The 21,100-nt window shown below is 33.9% G+C and overlaps 2 protein-coding genes across 9 annotated transcripts in view; one reads left to right on the top strand and one right to left on the bottom strand.

Moving 5' to 3' along the window:
• The window catches only part of IMMP2L (inner mitochondrial membrane peptidase subunit 2), an 888,292-nt gene that overhangs the window by 418,927 nt on the left and 448,265 nt on the right, over positions 1-21,100 (top strand). The window lies entirely within an intron of this gene.
• LRRN3 (leucine rich repeat neuronal 3) overlaps positions 8,921-21,100 on the bottom strand; it is a 34,676-nt gene continuing 22,496 nt past the window's right edge. For both annotated transcript variants that reach the window (XM_004046055.4, XM_004046056.4), the window contains one exon: positions 8,921-11,942. In XM_004046055.4, the coding sequence (XP_004046103.1) occupies positions 9,461-11,587 (2,127 nt within the window). In that variant the 5' untranslated portion in view covers positions 11,588-11,942 and the 3' untranslated portion in view covers positions 8,921-9,460. The remainder of the gene's footprint in view (positions 11,943-21,100) is intronic.

Genomic DNA, 21,100 nt, shown 5'->3' with positions numbered 1-21,100 from the left:
GATCAGTACATCTACAAATACTCTTTCTTTAAGTTTTGAGTTCAACGTTCCAATTGGAAACATAATAGAGAAGATTTTAAAAATATTATCTGAAGAAAGTGATATAAAATCTAGGTAGTTAGAAATATGTCTGGTATTATACAAAATATAGTCTAAGGAAATTAGACACAGTACTTTTTTTGGTTTTTCCTATATCTGTTTATATACTCATTAAACTCTATGTAACATATTTGTGAAATTTCTGAAAAAGAAATACAATTGACAGTGGAAACAGAACTAGGTCAATCTTAAAATCAAAGACATCAATCACAATTTTACGTTACATTTGGGCTTCTATATACAAAATTACCCAGAATACTTAGGCTCTCTTTCCTTTATTTGTCCTTTGGGGAGACAGTAGAAAGCTGGAGTGACATTTTGGCTGTCTACGAATTTCATAGGAGATGTATTTTTAAAATATCTGAAATTAGATTTCAATCAAATACTGGACTATAATAACTGTGAAGATAAAGGGTGTTTGTTTCTGAGAGTACACTTATGAGGCTTTTGAGTATGTGTGATTTCAGATTAGGGAAGGTTTAAGAGGGTGGAGTATAGAGTGTGCCTATGTCTATTTTCTTTTGTCTTTTATTTCCCATGTCTTCTCATATTTCTACCTCTGGAGGAAGCTGGGTGCTAGACTACATAGGGAGTTAGGATTGAAATATGACAAACGAATCTTTGTACCCTTATAAATTAATTCTGGTCTTTTAAATTTGGCATAGTCATTTTTTCCTAGGATATTGGTTTCTAACATGGTTAGCACAAAATAAAGTTTGATTTTTACCCACCTCCTGATTTTTCTTTCTGAAGCCAGCTCCTGCTTTGTCCTTCAGAACTTTCTCCCAGTTGCCTAGCACTCTGTCATTACTAAAAATTTTCAGCCTATTAGTATCTTCATGCCATCCCTAATCTACCTTAACATTTCTCTGCCCTCTAATTGGGATATTGTGTAAAGATTGTCTTAGCTCTGAATTAGAAGCCTCTCTGGACTACGTTACAGTAACTGAGAATGTTGTACTCCCCCCAAATATGTGTAATCGTCCCTCTGCCTATCATACTTTTGTTTCCCTGAATTGCAATTGCCAGATTCATTTGTTGGTATTTACCTTTTCACTCTAAGTTTTAGGATGTCAGGAGATTTGTCTATTGCAGTCAATGTTGAATCTCTAGTAGCTAATATTTTGTCTGGTACACAGTAGATCTTCAATAAATGGTGTGTGAATAAAGCATGGGCCACTCCTTGCTTCCCTGCTTAGAAACCTTGCTACTATTAGACCTGATCCTTGGAAGGAGCACTAACATACAAATGACTCATTAAAATAACAACAACAGTAACAACAACTAAGCTTGGCCATATCATTTGGGATGAGAACATAGGTCAACATAGTGACTTTAGTACTCATTGAATACTGAGGAGCTTCTTTATACATGAAAATATTTCTGCATGTCAATTTAATTCCATAGAATCTCATTAACCTAAGAAAGTCTTTTAAAGAACCACCTTCTTTCTTTCACTCAGACATATAGATGATCACCTTCCTCTATGGGTAGCTATAGATTTTAATCACACAGATAAGTTTGATGGTGTCCAGTTTTTATTTAAACTTTTTGCTACCTCTTTTATCAATATGCAATCCCTGTCATCTAAACTATAATAAATAATTTTGTTCTTTTGAACTACATTATACAATTTATAAAGTAGAACTCCTAAGAACCCAAGATTTGCAATAGATTACACGTCAGTCAACAAAGCTAAGCATTATCAGCTCACAATGACATTTGACTCTCTAAGCTGTTGGTGTTGATGTGGTGTTCTGAGTTTCCCATGCCTATAGTGTCAGTACTCACAAGGATGAAAATGTTGAAGAGAAGTTTCTGTCTTCTCAAACTTCACTTTTTATGCAGGATATACCTTCTAAGATTGAGTTATTGTGCATGATAAGTGTAATCGGAGAGTTGGCAAGCAGGTTAAACATAATTGACCATTCTGTATTTCCTGTAATGGACTGAGAAAGAGAAGAGCTTTATAGATTGGGAATGTGAAGTAGATGCATGGAAATAATTGCAGAAAAATTCTTTTAAAAGTCCCTAGACTTCCATCTACTTGGAACTTCATGTATATTCCTATTTTAAAGGTTTTATTTATAAGAATATGCATAGGTTTTCTTTTCTTGATAAACTAGTGTTCTTTGTGTTTGGCAAATAAGTAGTAACTGCAATTTGACATTTATAAAGACTCTTTATCCCCATTTTCTGATGCGAAGCTGAGATAGGAATATTATAAAAGAACATACTGATGGAGAGAGTTAGAAGATAATAGGAACAATTAATGAATCTAATGTACTATTGATGGATTGTTCCCTCTCCAAAAAATCACCTATTAGTTATTGTTGTGAGTTATGGCATGCTTATAAAGTTCCTGTTATTATTTCTCTTGGTGTTGAGTCATTTGGTTTTTTATTTTTTTGCTCTATGTTATTATTTTTGTTACAGTTAATATGCATTCATATTAACTATATGAATATATAGTTTGTATGTTTTCTTGGGGAAAAATACTTAAATACTTCTCTGAGACTGATATATAAATTGGAATGTTAATGCTGAACTCAAAGAAATTTCATGAGGATCACATAAATTGGGTTGTAATTATGTAATGTATTATACACATTTATATGTAATATATATTACATTATACATGTACAGAAAGAGATTTGCAGGCCTGTCTATCAGCATGCCTGTCATATTGTAAGATGGCAAATGTTCATTTTCCCACACCTCTTCTTTAGATCTGAAGTGGATTTCCTAAGAGCACAGCAAATTGTTAATCTGGCACATATTCACAATTTAGTGAATGTTTCCTTCTTTTCTTCCTTTCCTTTTTCCTTCCTTCTTAATTTGTAATCTTTCTACTCAAGTAAATATAAATGCATGTTTATCCAAACATAATATGTTAATGATATATTTATTATTTTCTATGCATGCGTCAACAGAATATCTCAAGCGTTGCATTGTCACTTTAGGACTGAGCCTGGACTGTGGCACACATAATCCACTGGAAGGAAAACCTAATTCCCTTTAGCCTCACACAGTTATTTTTGTTGTGGTTCATTTTTTTTTTTCACTGCAATAACTTAATTCCTATTGATTTGTGTGGAAAATATATTGTTTGTAGAAAGAAATGAATCTTTTTTTTCTACTTTTAAAATACATTTTATATATGCCATATCCGTGGTTAGAAGAAATTTTTTTACACTCAAGGGTTTGAATTGACTTGTTAGCATCATATACTTACGTGAATTCATGCATTTTATATGTAAATTTTTTTAAATCTTGCAAAAATAAGTGATTTAGTATGAAAGTTCTATACTAGAATTTTGTTTCATTGATTAATTTACTAGGAAATAGGGATAGGAAGGTAAGAGCTTTAAAGTTGTTTTGGAGACATGATTTCTTGTTTTTTATTGAATAGGTGACTCTTCTCTGAAACCATTATTAAAGAGATGTTTACTAGAGGTATCTGACCTTAATCCCAGTTCTGATAATGAATTTCAATTTAATATCGTATTCTTTTGAAAGACCATTTGGGTGTGTTTAGCTATATTGCTTTAATAATGATACCTCTGTTGGTTTAAGAATTATTTCTGTCTTTACCAGCCTTGAGTCTAGTACTACAAATGACAGGGAGGTTATTTTATTACAGCCTGATTCTCTTAATGTGAGGATTAAGAGGGTTAATTTATGTTCCAAGCTCACTCCATTATTTGTTCCAGAGGCTGGTAAACATTACAAAGGAGTATCACAATTGGACTTTGAATCAATAGCTTCAGACACTGAACCATATATTTTAATGAGAAGCTGGATTTTCTTTGCAATGGTCACATAATACTATTAGTTTCTTGATGATGTAGTAGAGTTAGAAAAGGTAAATATAAACACACAAGGTACTGTGAGGTCTCCAAATGTCGTTGTAGCTCATCCTTCTAAAAGGCTTACTAAGGTCAACCACAATTCTTTTTGCTATGCTGTTACTCTGGGCCACTTCTCAATAATTTTGAAATTGTGTATGATACTACCTTTGAATTTATCACTTATTTGAATTCTTCAGTTTGCTCCTAAGAAAAAGTCCTATTGACATATCTGTGAGTTATTTACACCCTTAGTTGGTATATGCTCTATGGCTTATTTCAAAGATGAGCTAGGAGCCTTCTGAGATGTATATACAGTGAACTAGAATAGGTAACTTCAAATCTCTGTAGGCTTGTCTCTTTTTAGTATGAACAAAAAGGAATCATGTTCTGTTTCATATGATGTCTTCTCACTTGAGAATACTAAATGCATACTACTCAATTCATGAGCCTTCTGTGTATATTGTAAATGAAATGTTTAGGCCAAATTTTGGAAATAATCTATATTCTGCTGTAATATTCTTTTTCAAAGTTTTTTCTTAATAATTTTTCTTATAATTGGATATATGTTTTATGACTGTTAATATTAACTCTGATTTTGCACTTTGCTCCTCTGTAAAAATAATATTTTCCTTTTCCTTTAGAAGAATAACATAAATCTAGGCCATGGTCACTCTTAACACTCAAGTCCTTACTTTTCAAATGAACAGATAAAAGTAGTCACTATTGTGTGAAAACTGGAGTCAGTTCTGTCTTTTCCCAAAACTCCATGATACTGATTGTAGCTGTTTCTAGATGTGGCATTCCAGTACAACGCTGTAGTTCTCCCAAGCAACGACCTAGTTAGCAATGCATTCGTTAGGGTAAAAATGATATATAGAAGCAAAGCTGTAGTGAAAATATTAGCATCTGAAAGAGAAGATCATCGTAGTCTTTTCTGTTTAATTGATTGCAAAATATCCTTTTGGGACCCTTAAATATAGTAATATATGATGGTAATAATATATATAACATATAATATAGTAAATATAATGGTGACAACTATATTCTTCACAAAAATTTTTACTTATTTGCTATAATGTCGTGGGAAATTTGAGGAAAAAGGTTGGATCAAAGAAAATATAGCCACAATTTAGTTACTATTCATTACTCCCTATCTCCTAGAAAATCAGCATTGTGATGAAGCCCAAGATACTGTGAATGGTGACATATATAATTAGAATTATTTCCTCATATTTTTGATGGCTGTGAGATATGTTATTGAGATTTTTTCACTCCTTAATACATGTATACTTTTAAACTTTTTAGTTGTTTTTATTGTTTGCTTTATTAGCTTCTGACATATTTTGGATTTTTCATCTAAAACGTTAATCTCTGAAATTTTAAGACTATCCTTTATAGTTACTGGAACATCTTGTAAGGGTTAATGTGGATAGAGTAAGTTGGTTCTCCTCCTTGTAAAGATATGTAGACATTTTGTCTATGCTAGATAAACCTTTTTGAAATTCACTTCTCATTTTCTCTTTGAGTTTGAAATAGGGGTCACATAACAGGTATCCATGTTTTACGCATAGAAATAATTTATGGTAACTAAATATGCCTCTTTTTTTTGAGACGGAGTCTCACTCTGTTGCCAGTGTGGCATGCAGTGGTGTGATCTTGGCTCACTGCAACCTCCGCCTCCCAGATTTAAGCGATTCTCCTGCCTCAGGCCCCCGAGTAGCTGGGACTACAGGCATTCACCACCACACCCAGCTAAATTTTGTATTTTTAGTAGAGACGGAGTTTCACCATGTTGGCCAGGATGGTCTTGATCTCTTGACCTTGTGATCCGCTCACCTAAGCCTCCCACAGTGTTGGGATTACAGGCTTGAGCCACCACGCTCAGCCTAAATATGCCTCTTAATTTAGCCAGTCTAAAGAATACTATTAGGCTAGTTTCTGCAGATATAGTGAATAAAATCAATATTACATTTGAAGCAAGCTTTTACATCAAAATTGTGATGAGTAAAACATTTTAGACCAAGAAAAAAACCTTGTATTTTTTCTGAGCATTATCATTTTGTGAAAGTTTGAATGATTAAGGCTGGGACTTTACCAAATTACACAGTTAACATGTATTTGTGAAAACACTGATAAAGAAAATAAACCAGAATATAATCTAGTAGAATATAAGTTTTAGATGGTAGAAAATTTGTCCTATTTATTTCTCTTTTTCCTGTGACTAATAGCCATACAATAAATGTTTATTGAATATAAACAAAAGATAATTAAATGAATAAACTAAGGAATTATTTTAAACTTACGCTTGTTTTGTGTGTAGTTTTACTTAAAAGCTTTTTGTCTAATTAGAATAAAAACTTTAACACTAAAATAAGTATTAAATGACTAGTATAAGTACCATAAATCTGTTTCATTTCTTTCTTGGGGAAATGGTTAGCATATGTCTGCCAACCTGTTGCTGCTTAGCTTTACTGACAATTATATACATTATAAAATACATATTTTGTTTCGCACTGTTTTTATATATTTTTGTATTCAATTGGGTATGCTTATTGTTAGAAAATCTTAATTTTATTTTGTAGTATCAATTATAAAATATGTAATTCTTCAAAAATTATTTTTGTGCCAAGGTGTTTTTCTCCATACAAGGTGAGCAGATTAGGTAGCATTCATACAGCTATAAACCTTAGAGTTTTGTTTGTTATAGGTAAAGTTGTGTTTTGCAACAAGAACATCCATATCATATCACAAAATTGTAAGTTAAATGGTTTGAGTACTTTGACCAATGCTTAGTTTTATGTGAGGATTAAGAGGTAACAGAGAGAGTATGAAACACCATTCTCATTGAAGCAGATGTCTTTTCTCTCTCACTGAAAATTTATATTAAAATTTAAGCAAATCAGTAGGTTCATGATTTGCCTTGAGCATCTGTATATTTTTGGTTGTAACAGAAATACTTCATTTTAATGCTCACTACTAGATGTCTATTCAGAATGCATATTTCTTAACAAACTTTAAAAGAAATATGTAGATTAAAATGAATTCCCAGTGCAATGATATGTTTGTGATACTTCTTCAGGCAGATAGGTTTCAAAGAAACATACAAGGTACATGCTCAAGTTGTTACTGACCTATACTCTGCCTGCCTCCTAATAGGTTGTATTTTGGCTCCTATGTTTTTGACAAATAGCTGAGCTCTGTAAAGCTCTGTTTGTGTTGCTGAAACCTCTCATGATGTATGAGCATGTCTGGCTGATAAATTCTAACGTCAGCCTCTGTGTGATAGTGATTCATCGGGTTGTAAAATTTGTGTTTGAGAAACACGTTGAATTAGCAAGTTTCATATTTTGGTTGTGTTAAAATCAACTCAATTTACCCTTTTGTTTTAAGAAGTTCTTAACAATTGCCTTCCACATTGTCAAAAACAGCTAGGATTTAACTGGAAACTGTCAATGCTATCGCAAAATAAATGTCTAATATTAACAAATAAATTGATATGACTACAGTGCTGGAAATGTTTATAGGCCAGTGAGATGTTGATATTATGCAGAAAGCTATTGTAAGAAAAGTTAAAAGTTGCTTATGAGCAGACACAGTAGCAATTAACATGAAAGCTTTGTAACTTTGAGAGATAAACAATTTGCCTATAAAAACTGTGGTATTTTATTGTCTCAGAATGTTTGCTTTGTACAAAAATACTTCTATTTTTGCAGGACTGTGGGGGTTTGTTTGTAAAAATGACTGAAATCCTCAAAAATCTTGATTCTCTTTTTTTTTAAAGAGAAATCCGTATATTCCCTATATAAGATTTTTAAATGACTACTAATGTACTTGGCACTTCAATTCAATTATTTGTAATCTTTTAAGCTGTGGGATTCTAGTGCCTGAAATGTATTTTTAGAGGACTGGACTAAAAAATTAAATTCTTAATTGTTTCTTTTACTTTAAAATAGTTTCAGAAGCTTTTCCTTTAGTTAACATCATTCCTCTTAAATTTGTGTCAGACTCTGAAAGTATCTGAATTGTGTCATTTTTATATTGGAGTGAGCCAAATAAAAGAAATTTCAGAAAGTTGAACCTGTTAAACTTCTACTACTAATGCTATATGTTTTATGGTGTAATTTTAAAATCTTAGTGTTGGACTGAAACATGTTGTTTCCTTGCCATGTTTCAATATAGTAAATTATTAAGTTATTTGTTTGTTACTTCAGTGAAGCTCCTTAACTGTTTTGAGTCAGAGAGAGATTTGAAAATTATACCTAGAGCATAAGTCATAATGAAACTTGGCAATAGTTTCTGCAAAGCAAGCAGCCTAGACCTGGCGTGGTGGCTCATGCCTGTAATCCCAATACTTTGGGACACCGAGGTGGGCAGATCGTATGAGGCCAGGAGTTCGAGAGCAGCCTGGCCAATATGGCAAAACTTTTTCTCTACTAAAAATACAAAAATTAGCCGGAGATGTAGTCACATGCCTGTAATCCCAGCTACTTGGGAGGTTGAGGCAGGAGAATTGCTTGAACCTGGGAAGCGGAGGCTGCAGTGAGCCAAGGTTTTGCCACTGCACTCCTGCCTGAGCAACAGAGGGAGACTCCATCTCAAAAAAAAAAGCAAGCGGCCTAAAACTAAGCTACTGCTAATTATTAAAATAAGACTTTATGTTGCTCAGTTACTGAATTTATATTATCTCAACCTAATAATTTAATCTACTCCAAAAGCTACTTGTTAAAAAAATCCTTAAGTGAATACGTAATTTCCTAGAGTTTCTGTCAATAGTTAAAGGGTTAAGTACAAATTATGATTGCTATTTAATATTGATTAAATGCTTTCTGAAATCCATATTTGAGGCTTTATAAAAATGTAGGTAGTCCCATCACCCAAGAAAAGTGTCTTACTCTTAGCATTCCAAATTTCATTATAGAAAAACACCTTTTAAAAACTTTGTCATTTAAATGATATCTGATCAGATGATATTTCCCAGAAATTATTCTTTATTTAGAAACAAAACAAGACAAAAGCAATTGATTTTAATCCAAAATGTATTTTTCCTTATAAAAGAGGTCCACATACTCACTGTGTCTACTCTACAGAATTTGTCCATTTTATTACACCACGTGTCAATTCAAGTTTATCTGGTCACTGCAAAAACTCGTGGCTAATATGTGTAATACAACACAGGAGGAGGTATTGCTCAGTTCAACTACTCTTATATACTTAAAAAAAAATACAGAAATGTTTTTGTCCACTTTAACTGTAGTCCAGACATAAAAGTTACATGAAAGTTTTAGAAAATGGAGTTATTTTATTTGGTTGCCACAGTACCCCTTGAAGCCAGTTACTTAAAATGCTGAAGTTGTACCTATTTCCATTGGTCAGGAGCAGCATTGGTGAAGCTTAAACTTCTCTCTTGAAAGTAATCTTTTTTAACTTTTTGTTTTGTTTTGTTTTTAGCACAACTGCAGTCTTTTGCTTTTTTTTTTGTTCATTTTTGGAGTAGGTTTAGTTGGTGGTTTTTAGGACATATTTGTCGGTAAACCTATAACAGTTGCTTTTACTTTCAGTGATGTACTTTTTTCTTTTCCTGCTTCCCAGAGATTTATCAGAGGAGGATAAAGCTCACCTAATGCAAAGGTTGGTTTCTGTAAGTAATTCCTCACGTAGCTGTGTCCACCATCACAGTTCATTTCTGGAGAGAGGCAGCTGATAAGACATATCACACCAATAATCCCCAGAAGGCCTCCAAGACAGGCCATAAGTGTTGTGGTATTATTCTTTTCATACTCTTTTTGATCAGGGTGCAAACCTTTGGTGGTGACATTTACACATTTTTTTCTGTTTTTCTGATAGATGGTGGGAATATCAATACAAATTTTATACTCAGTTGATGGATTCAGATGAGTAAGATTATATACCTTGACATCAGATGGTATTCGAGCACTTTGCGCAGCATGAGAATTTTCAGTCTTGACAAAGGCTGTCCATTTAACACTAGATTTGAGAATTTTAGAACTTGCTTTCCAGGACACCAAAACTGAATTGGCCTGAATATCTCTTATTTTAATATTCAAAGAGCCATTGTTATCTTGTGGAAAAGATCCATCCACTTTGATCATAACAGACTTCAAGTCAGCGCCAACTAGGTTAGTTGCTATACAAGTATATAAACCCCCTTCTTTGGGAGTTACGCCATTTATATCTAGTGTTCCTTCAGAATGGACATAGAACTTGTCTGTCAGGGTATTAGGCAAGAGTTTTTGACCAGAAGGTGTTATCCAGTAGATTTCAGGCTGTGGTTCTGCAGTAGCTCTACAGTGAAAGGAAACATAGCTCCCAGCTTCTACATTTAGATTAGAAGGAAAGCTCTCAGGAGCTATAAGAGGGAGACAAATTTCCATCATGTCCCTGAAATGCACTTGCCGAACATTCTGACCTTGGAATTCAGGTGGGTCCATGCAAAACAGTGAATCTGGCTCCATGAATCGAATGTTGGTTTTGTTCATGTTAATCCAACGGATGACACAGTCACACCTGATGGGGTTACTGTGTATGCTGATTTCCTTGAGGTTTGGCAGAGACTCAATGGTACCATGGTACAGGGCACTGAGAGCATTGCTGTTCAGCATGAGTGATTCCAGCTTGGGGAGTCTGAAAAATGCATTGGGGTGAATGTAAGACAATCTAGGGTTGTTAGTAGCTTCTATTTTTCTTAAATCTGGCAGGTTATCCACAGCAAGACTATCGATGGAAATCAGCTCAGGCATATTATTTATCCCCAACTCTTTTAAGTGTAGCATATTGCTAAAATCACCCCTTCGTATTCTATTAATAGGATTTTTATTTAGATCCAAAAATTTGAGATTTACAACTTTTTGAAGAGCAACATGGGGTACTTTAATAAGCCTGTTGTCATAAAAAGAGATGCTTTCTAAGTTTTCAAGTCCAACCAAGGCATTATCTGGTATTTCTGTGAGGTTTATACCAGCTATAACCAGGCTGCGAAGATTGATAAGAGGCTTAAAGTTCATGTCTTTGATTCTGATAATTGGATTTTCCCCAATCATCAGAATCTCTAGATTTGGAAGAGCATCAAACCACTTACTGTTGATCATCTGCAATCTATTTGAATTGAGATGAAGTCGAAGAAGATTATGTAGGCCAATGAAGGCTCCAGGTGAAATTGTAGAAAGCAAGTTGTGATTAATATAGAGTTCTTGTAAGTTGCTCAGTTTGGACAGACATTTTTCAGGCAGTTCAGTAAGTTTGTTTTCCTCTAGGTACACAGAAAGGAGCTGAGGCATCTTTTTTACATTAATATTGGTGACTGAAGATAAATTGTTTTGAGATAAATCCAGGCCAGTAAGGTTTACTGGAAAGTCTGTGGAGTATTCAATTTTTGCAATATTGTTAGTCTGTAGGAGAAGAATCTGTGTGTTAGCAGGCAATCTGGCTGGGAAAGTTAAAAGACCTAAATCATTACAATCCACTGTAGATGCTTCCATATAAATGGATCTGGGTGTAAACCAAGGCCTGATTTCACACGTACATAACCGTGGACAATCCACTTTTTTATCTACAGCTTGTACTAGTGTAGTGATAGCTAGGCCAAGTAGCACATGAATTCGGAGTGGCATGTCCTTCATCTTAGCTTTCTTCTTCAGAAATGTAATGGGCCCTTAAGGATTCCACAGTCAGTGCTAGTAAGTTCAATAGGAGCTGATTGATAAGGAAGATGCTTGCATTTGTCAAATGATGAATGCCATAGAACCACAAAGTTTTTCTTCACTGAAATAAGTGCCAGTGCCACAATTGCATTGTCCAAAAATGTCATGCATATTGGAGAAGAGGTTACTATTTCCTTAATGATATAATATTGATGTACTTTTTGAAGGTGGAGTATGTATAGATGGTCATAGGAGATTGAGTAATTCATTTATTTAGAAGTAAAATATTTAAATCCCATGCTTCTTCAGTATTTGCAGGAATAGCAGCATGATGCTAAATGTAATAAAATGAAATATGAAAGAAAAAAGAGAACAATAATTAGTATAAATGAAAAATACCATAATTGATATTCATTACCTAATTATAATTATTTCATGTATAAATTATATTCTTAGAGTTTAAGTACTTCAGTATGTTTGGTGACTGTATCTTTTTCATGACTGTCCTTGATAATTCTTTTTTTTTTTTTATTATACTTTAAGTTTTAGGGTACATGTGCACAACGTGCAGGTTTGTTACATATGTATACATGTGCCATGTTGGTGTGCTGCACCCATTAACTCGTCATTTAACATTAGGTATATCTCCTAATGCTATCCCTCCCCCCACCCCACAACAGGCCCCAGTGTGTGATGTTCCCCTTCCTGTGTCCATGTGTTCTCATTGTTCAATTCCCAACTATGAATGAGAACATGTGGTGTTTGGTTTTTTTGTCCTTGCAATAGTTTGCTGAGAATGATGATTTCCAGCTTCATCCATGTCCCTACAAAGGACATGAACTCATCATTTTTTATGGCTGCATAGTATTCCATGGTGTATATTTGCCACATTTTCTTAATCCAGTCTATTATTGTTGGACATTTGGGTTGGTTCCAAGTCTTTGCTATTGTGAATACTGCGGCAATAAACATACGTGTGCATATGTCTTTATATCAGCATGTTTTAGTCCTTTGGGTATATACCCAGTAATGGGTTGGCTGGGTCAAATGGTATTTCTAGTTCTAGATCCCTGAGGAATCGCCACACTGTCTTCTACAATGGTTGAACTAGTTTACAGTCCCACCAACAGTGTAAAAGTGTTCCTATTTCTCCACATCCTCTCCAGCAGCTGTTGTTTCCTGACTTTTTAATGATTGCCATTCTAACTGGTGTGAGATGGTCTCTCATTGTGGTTTTGATTTGTATTTCCCTGATGGCCAGTGATGATGATCATTTTTTCATGTGTCTTTTGGCTGCATAAATGTCTTCTTTTGAGAATTGTCTGTTCATATCCATGTCTAAAACACCAAAAGCAATGGCAACAAAAGCCAAAATTGACAAATGGGATCTAATTAAACTAAACAGCTTCTGCACAGCAAAAGAAACTACCATCAGAGCGAACAGGCAACCTACAGAATGGGAGAAAATTTTTGCAATCTACTCATCTGACAGAGGGCTAATATCCAGAATCTACAATGAACTCAAACAAATTTACAAGAAAAAAACAAACAACCCCATCAAAAAGTGGGCGAAGGATATGTCCTTGATAATTCTTGGCTTAGGCATTGGGCAGGCTGGGAAATTTAATCTTTAAAAGGTTAAACATTTATTATTTTAATGAATGTGTTTCCAGAAGTTTTCTGTTATTTCAAATCTTTGCTTGTTTATACCTTGTAATTTTATTTGTTATATTTTCATTAGCTTTGAAATTTAGTTATAGGGAAAAAAGGAAAACAACTTTTAAATCTTTCAACTGTTGATGGCTTTTTTTTTTTTTGCCTGTTAGAGAGGCAACATAAAAGGCCAATAAATGAATAATACTGTTCACTTACAACCAAATGAGTTAGGTTGCGATTCAACAGGCTCCCAGGAGACAGGATTTAGAGACAAAAATTATAAAATGTTAAGTAAGCTAGATGTAGTGGTATTAGCTGTTTCCCATTTTCATTCATACTTCTCTCCATAGTCTCCTTTGCATAAAGTGACTTGAGTTTTGCAGTATTCAGAGAAGATTAAGTTTAACTTGCTGTAGATGTACCTGTGTGTTATCATTCTTAACTAAAGTTCACAAGATTAACATTTGGCTGTTTTATTTTTCCCTGAGAATAACTTACCTTCCATTACTAACAATGAAAAAACAATTTTATTACATCACTGATATGGTTTGGCTGTGTCCCCGCCCAAATCTCATCTTGAATTGTAGCTCCAATAATTCCCATGTGTTGTGGGAGGGACCTGGTGGGAGATAATTAAATCATGGGGGCAGTTTCCCCCATGCTCATGGTAGTGAAATAAGTCTCAGGAGATCTGATGTTTTTATAGGGGAAATGCCTTTTGCTTGAGTCTCATTCTCTCTTGGCTGCCTAAATGTAAGATGTGCCTTTTGCCATCTGCCATGATTGTGAGGCCTTTCCAGCCATGTGGACCTGTGAGTCCATTAAATCTCTTTTTCCTTGTAAATTACTCAGTCTTGGATATGTCTCTATTAGCAGCATGAGAACGGATTAATGCAATCAGTAGCACAAAGACCTAGATATTTTTCTTTTAAATCTATACCAGTGTCTTTGAAATATAATCATTTCCAACACCAAGTTGAAAATTTGATATGTGGGGATCCTTCTATGTTTACCTCACCGTCTGCCATTTTCCTGCAGGCAACCTTCTCCCTATTGATAGAGCTATGGTTGCATCACTCTGCCTGGAATACTTCTTTCTTTGTTTTAAATTATATTTTACTGTCTTTTCAAACCTCAGTTTAAGAATCTCCCTTCTGGGAAGTCTTTCATACAAGACTTTCATATAACCCCTCCCTCCAGATGTACTTAGCTGCCCCTTCACAGTGGTCCCATGGCTCCAGCACTTGTTTCTGTCAGGCATTTCCTTGATTCTTTCCTTCACCAGGCACTAACCTCCTTGAGAGCGTGAGGCCTGCCTGGCTTTGCATCCTATCTTCTGGGCATTATCATTATAATGTAGTATGTGCTCAAGAAGTGTTTTGAATGAACTGATAAATGAATTGTATTAGTAGAATCCTGTATGCATCCTTTTACATATTACTTAAGCAATTCTATCTGCTTAATTTCTAATTTCAGTAAATCTGTTTTAATGTGTATAAGTATTTACTAACATCAAATTTGTGTTACATATATTACTAAAATCCAGAGATTAAAATTCAGGCTAATACAAACGAATGTTAGACTTTAAGAGAAAAGTTAATCTATTATATCTGTGCTTTATTCTTCAATTTATCCAGTCAACGTTTATTGAGCACTTTCTACATGCCAATTACTGGGTTAATAGCTAGAGGGAAAAAAAGATGACTTAGATATGGTTGATTTCTTTAGTAAAATTTCAGTCTGGAGGGGAAACAGAAGTAAACAGATGGTTACAATTCTGTATGCATGCTCATTTGGGAGCATATACCCCTCCGAATAAAATGAAAATAGAAATCTATTGCCCCTGTATGTCCAGAATGAAGGAAAAACCTAGGTACAAAGTCCAGTTGCATTTCTGTATGTTTCCTTAAATCACTTAGCTGAGAATGGAGAAACCATTACTTCTGTCAATTAATTGGTTAGGTCTGCTTTCTCCAGCAGAGCAGAGAGGTACCTATATCCTTCTTTAAGTTAACTAGAGGTTTGGAAATATTAAAGATGAGGCATTCTTTCTGGGGGAGTCTTAATATAATGCCACTTTTTGAAATTATCCTAGTGAGTGTCTTAAAATTTATATTTGTGTTTAATTAGAAAATGTTTTCTTATTTCATCATTTACATAGCCATATGCTAGAAACAACCACATTTTGAATTAGATTTCTTCTGAAAGCTTTTGAAAATGAGAGTGTTTATAGTGGTGAGCATATTCAAATGTTGTTTCTCCTGGTCTGTAGGAAGCAATAGTATGGGAAACACAATAGAGAATATAGAAATGTATCCTCTCTTTAGCATAATATTGACTTTTTCTTAAGTCTGTGGAAATGATTATGATATTTCACTAATATGCTATTTAGTATGGGCTATTTGCAGGATAATAAGTAAGTAATAATAGTATCTTCTTAGTGCTTTATAGTTTTCAAAGCCTTTTCTTATTCATTATTAATTTAATATTAATGAACTTGTGAGATAGGTTGGTGAGGTACATTAATCTCCACTTTTTAATGTAAGGTTATTGAGACCCATCTGCCTGATACTACACAACAAATAAATGGTGGGGTGGGATTAAAACCTAGTTTAGGCCGTTAAAATCAAACAATTGTAAGAATTCTCATATCTTATATATCCAATTCCTGTGGACACTTACAATTTGAGATTTCTTTATGTGAAAATACAAATTGTTTCTTGGTATAATTTTATGTAGAAGCTTTTATGGATAAAGCTACCTTTCCTTAGTAAAGGGATCTTTATTCTTTAGCTTCTTTATCTGTTTTTCATCATTTATGAAATATTGATCCAACACCTACTTTTTGGCAGGCATTATCATAGACACTGGAAAGTCAGCAATAAATAAGATAAAATATCTGCTCACCAAGTTTTCAGTTATCAAAGGAGTAAATAGCTGAGGACAATGATGCACAGTAGATTTGATTTACAATAAAAATGTGTGCAATGCTCCGTGGATGCACAAAGGAGAGAATGCTTAATTCTGTTCCTCCAAAAGGAGCAACATGAATGTTCTATGGTCTTTTGTGATACTTATGAAAAATTAGCTGGGGTATAGTGAGGACATGTGAGTAAGAAGATTTAAACTCCACTGTCTTTTAGATGAGTTTTTGCAATGCTAAAGCTTAAGAACAAAGTGTGCCTTCTTCTTTGCACTTTATTATGTGTATTATAAAGACTACAGAGTGTGAGGAAAAGAAACATTTTGATACTTAAGTTGAAAAATTGGTGAAGAAAAAAATTGCCATGGGTACATTAAAACCCAGTTTTTCCTTTTCTTCTATAGCAAATTGCTGGCTAAGTTTCATTTGTGTAAAGAACTTAAACTCTATTCTCCCATTATCTAACTTCATATTCCCTTGTTGTAAGACTTGATCTTTCTTTAGGTTGAAGGTTCCATATCCCAGAGGTATTGTTGAATTATACTAAATGCATCCTTATAAAAGACTGTTCTATTTTCCTTGGGAAATATTTCTTTTCCAGCTTTTCAAAACGAATTATTTGAATTTATATGACAACTCTCAGGAAATGGATAATGGTAATTATTTAGAATAGCTTAATGAATGCTATCCTTAAAAACTGATGTCAATGAGAAATTGATATACCGAAAGAAAATTTGTTTTGCATTAAGAAACATGGGCCAGGTTTACTGGATGACTTTGTAACTGGGGACAGGATACCTCACTTTCTTGTACCTCAGATTATCGATCTCTATAATTTAGAAATTTGGTTGCATGAGTTGTAAGATTCTTTCACATTCCAAACTTACATGATACTGTTCTGTGAACATCAAAGATTTTTTCCAAAGGTGTCTAACAATTGAATGTGTGTAAACTCACTTATCTGATTTTAACCTTTGTGTTTTTTAATTGATTACAAGTTTATATTCAATACTCTAGTCCCATGCCATTAACAAATTAGGATCAGTGAATTTTAGTCACTATGGGGCTTTTAAAGACTATCAAATTAGTTACCTGCCATTATTTATATTTTATCTTTTTATCTATACAGTAGTAAACAAACTAGAGAGTTACTTTAATCATTAAATTAAGGCAAACTAACCAGTAGGAAGTAAATTGCCTCGATTAGAGCACTTCATCTAAATTCAGATGTGAATTCAAATTCCTTCATTTTGCCTCTAAAGCTCAGTCTTAACCACTAAGTTCTACTTTCTCTCAAATGTTTATTTTTAAAACAGCACCACACACCTTGGTATCTTTTCAGAAAGGTGTTTCCTCCAACTGTATAGGTGCACTGCCTTTTTTGTTATTATTGTTGGGTGTTTCTCTTCCTTTGATAATAAAGTTTCACTCAGATGAAATTATAAGGCAGTTGAGTATTGTGGAAGGAATAAATAAAAACTGTTTTCTAGGCCTAGTTTTGCTATGTGAGAGTAATCACATCGCTCTCTGAATCTTAGTTTCTCACAAAATATGCACTAAATTTTTACTCTTGTTTTCAAGTTGATTGTTAATGTCCTGTGAAATTGTAGAGATTTTGTATGGGATTGCCATTATAAAGAAATTTGTTTATTAGAGAAAAATTATTTTTGTTATTGTTCAAAATTTATATAGTAAAATGTATGTCATGTATACCCATATATTTAATGGATGCTGTCTTTTAGAGTGGTTTTAGAGTGGATTCTGATATTTTCAGATTCTCAAATCTGATATTTTGAGATTTTCAAACTGGCAAAAATCCTCTTATTATTATTATCATTATAGAAATAGCTATAGATTTTTTTAAAAGGAGGGGCAATTTTATATTATTTTATGTCCTTGTCATGTTTAAGAACTTTTATTTTTACCCAGCAAGCATTAATGCAGATCATAAACAAATCATGTGCTGTTTCCATTCCTCTTGATATAGGGCTCAGATGAGTCCTTTAGATGACAATATAGGCCTTGTAATAAAGTTCTCTCAGAGAAACCAGTAGTAACTTAAATAGCACAATTATCTCTCCTGAGTCTCAAGATATGCTTTGGGCAGATTTGAGAGAATCTTGGATGTTTTATCTTTTTTCTTCTCTTGTTTTTAGAATTGAGGCTTGTGCTACATGGGGATAGTTTTCTTTAAACAATAATTCCGACCGGATGTGGTGGCTCATGCCTGTAATCCCAGCCCTTTGGGAGGCTGAGTTGGGTGGATCACCTAAGGCCAGGAGTTTGAGACCAGCCTGGTCAACATAGTGAATCCCAGTCTCTAGTAAAAATACAAAAATTAGCCAGGTGTGCTAATTTTTAAATTTAATTTAAAAATTAATTTAAATTAAAATTTAATTTAAAAATTAATTTAAATTAAAATTTAATTTAAATTAATTAAAATTTAATTTAAATAAAAATTAATTTAAATTTTAAGAATTTTTTAAAAAATTAGCCAGGTGTGCTAGAGGTGGTGGTGCACATCTCTAGTCCCAGCTACTCGGGAGGCTGAGGCATGAGAATCGCTGGAACCTGGGAGGCGGTGGCTGCAGTGAGCCCAGATGGTGCCAGCTGCACTCTAGCCTGAATGACAGAGTGTGAGTCTGTCTAAGAAATATATATAAATATATAAAAATAAATAATAAAAATAAAAAATCATTGCAAATGTCTCACCCTGATACATCAAATTTGTGGAATCTGGTTATAGTACAGCTATAATTTAGAAAGGGTAGTTTACAGTACAGAAATCTCTCTTTATAATTTTCTTTTACAGAGGGGGGGATGAAATCTTAATCACAGGCACATTTCATATTGGGGTAGTCATTTCTGTATACTCATAAATTACCAGCTTGTCATGATACTGTCATTTTTTATGAAAATTCTGATTTGTAGTTATATTTAATTATTGATTTTGCTCAACTGAGCACTTCATTAATAGCATTATTTGTGAAGTTGACTTTTGTACATGATTAGTAAAACAAATGATAATTTTAAGCCATAACTTGTCTCTTGATGCTTATATTTTTTCCTATAAGCATCACACCATATACTGGGGAATTCTAATTTACAATATGGCATAACAGTACATTATTCAATATTGTTTGAGAGCCAATGGATTTTGATTGCCTGATTTGCTTTTTTAACCTCTCTTTTATTTACCTTGTTATTTAGCATTTATATGGTCCCAAATGTAGGTCTCTCTGGGAAAAACACTCATTTATTCATTATCCTTAATATTCACTCATCTTAGATTGAAGTATAATCATCTTGTTTTCCATAGTGATGGAAAATTTGCTTCAGGTTATAATTAAACTAGAGATCTCTATTTGGGTGATGCCTGTCTGTAAAATTACCAGCACTTTAACAGTAGGCTATTGTGTAAGTATGCAGACCCGGGAGTTAGGAGGAGACCTCGTGACCTTTAGTGACTTCATTTCTAAAATAAAAATTACCTTCAAATTCTATTATTATATAATTTTTGTAGTAACCCTTAAATATTCTCAAAATGGTTTCAATGTATTTCTGTTTTTTTCTTTCTTTTTATTTTTGAGATGGAGTCTCGCCTGTTGCCCAGGCTAGAGGGCAGTGGCGCGATCTCGGCTCACTCACTGCACCCTCCACCTCCTGGGTTCAAACAGTTCTCCTGCCTCAGCCTCCCAAGTGGCTGGTATTACAGGCACCTGCCACCACACCCAGCGAATGTTTGTATTTTTAGTACAGATGGGGTTTCACCATGTTGGCCAGGCTGGTCTCAAACTCCTGACCTAATGATCTGCCCTCCTTGAACTCACAAAGTGCTGGGATTACAGGTGTGGGTCACTGCGCCCAGCCAATATATTTCTTTGTGCAAACTTAATACAATGTCCTTGGATGGATACTGATAGGATTTACTCAGAGATTTTATGACATTTTTAGTTTTTCATGCTTATTCACGTTTTATGTGTCTGTCAAACAGTGGCATAGAGATAGACAAGGTGCTAATTTCATTTGCATCAGAAGTAGTCTATAAAAAGATCCTTAGGAGCTGTACAAATTCATGAAAAATTTGAAGAATTTTAAACATTTGTATGTCAGGAGTAATTTATATACACTTGTAAGAGAAATCATTGTTTTCCTGGTAAAAATGTGTGTGTGTGTGTGTGTGTGTGTGTGTGTGTGTGTAGATTTATGTGTATGTGTATGTTGAGAGACTTCAGTTCTGTTCAGAAAATTTTGAATGTGATTGACTAAATGTGTGCATTAAAATTTCCCATTTTGTCCACTCTTTATTTCTATCAATAGATATTTAGAGGGATTTAATTAGGCCTTAATTTGTATTTTACACATTTCACATAAATTGAGAGGAAAAGTCTGCCCAAATATGCTTTCCTTATTGTCTCGAAAGTTTTGGTCTCTAAAAGCTCATTCTTATGATTTAGTTCCAGTTTATTTGAGAAGTTAGTGTGGTAGTATGACTGGTAAATGATGTCATCCGTTTATCTTCAAAGGAATTTCCAACTAGATTTGGAAATTCCCCTGCTTGAATGACAGGAGACAGACTTACATTGTGCCTTGCAGTACAATGGTTTGGGAAATGTGTGTCTCATGTAGACCCGCTTTCAATTATCCTGCATTTCAGATGAAAACATTTGGGGTAATTATCCAGATAATTTAAACAATTTTTAAGTCATTTTTTTATTGGAAGATAGCCAAATATCCTGTCTTTGAAGTCTCCATTCTTTATGTCACGTGAAGACTGTCCATCTCTCTGGTATAGTTAAAAGAAAAAAATAAATGAAGTGATTGCAGCTTGAGTTGATTTTATGAACAGGCACAAGTATGCTGCCTTATGCTTTCTGATCTTGCAAGCACTACTCTCTAGGACCTTATACATG

The sequence above is a fragment of the Gorilla gorilla genome, chromosome 6 (assembly GCF_029281585.2).
Source record: "Gorilla gorilla gorilla isolate KB3781 chromosome 6, NHGRI_mGorGor1-v2.1_pri, whole genome shotgun sequence".
Classification (NCBI taxonomy): Eukaryota; Metazoa; Chordata; class Mammalia; order Primates; family Hominidae; genus Gorilla; species Gorilla gorilla.
The sequence above is the reverse complement of the archived record's forward strand: the minus strand, read 5'-3'. Positions and strand labels throughout refer to the sequence as shown.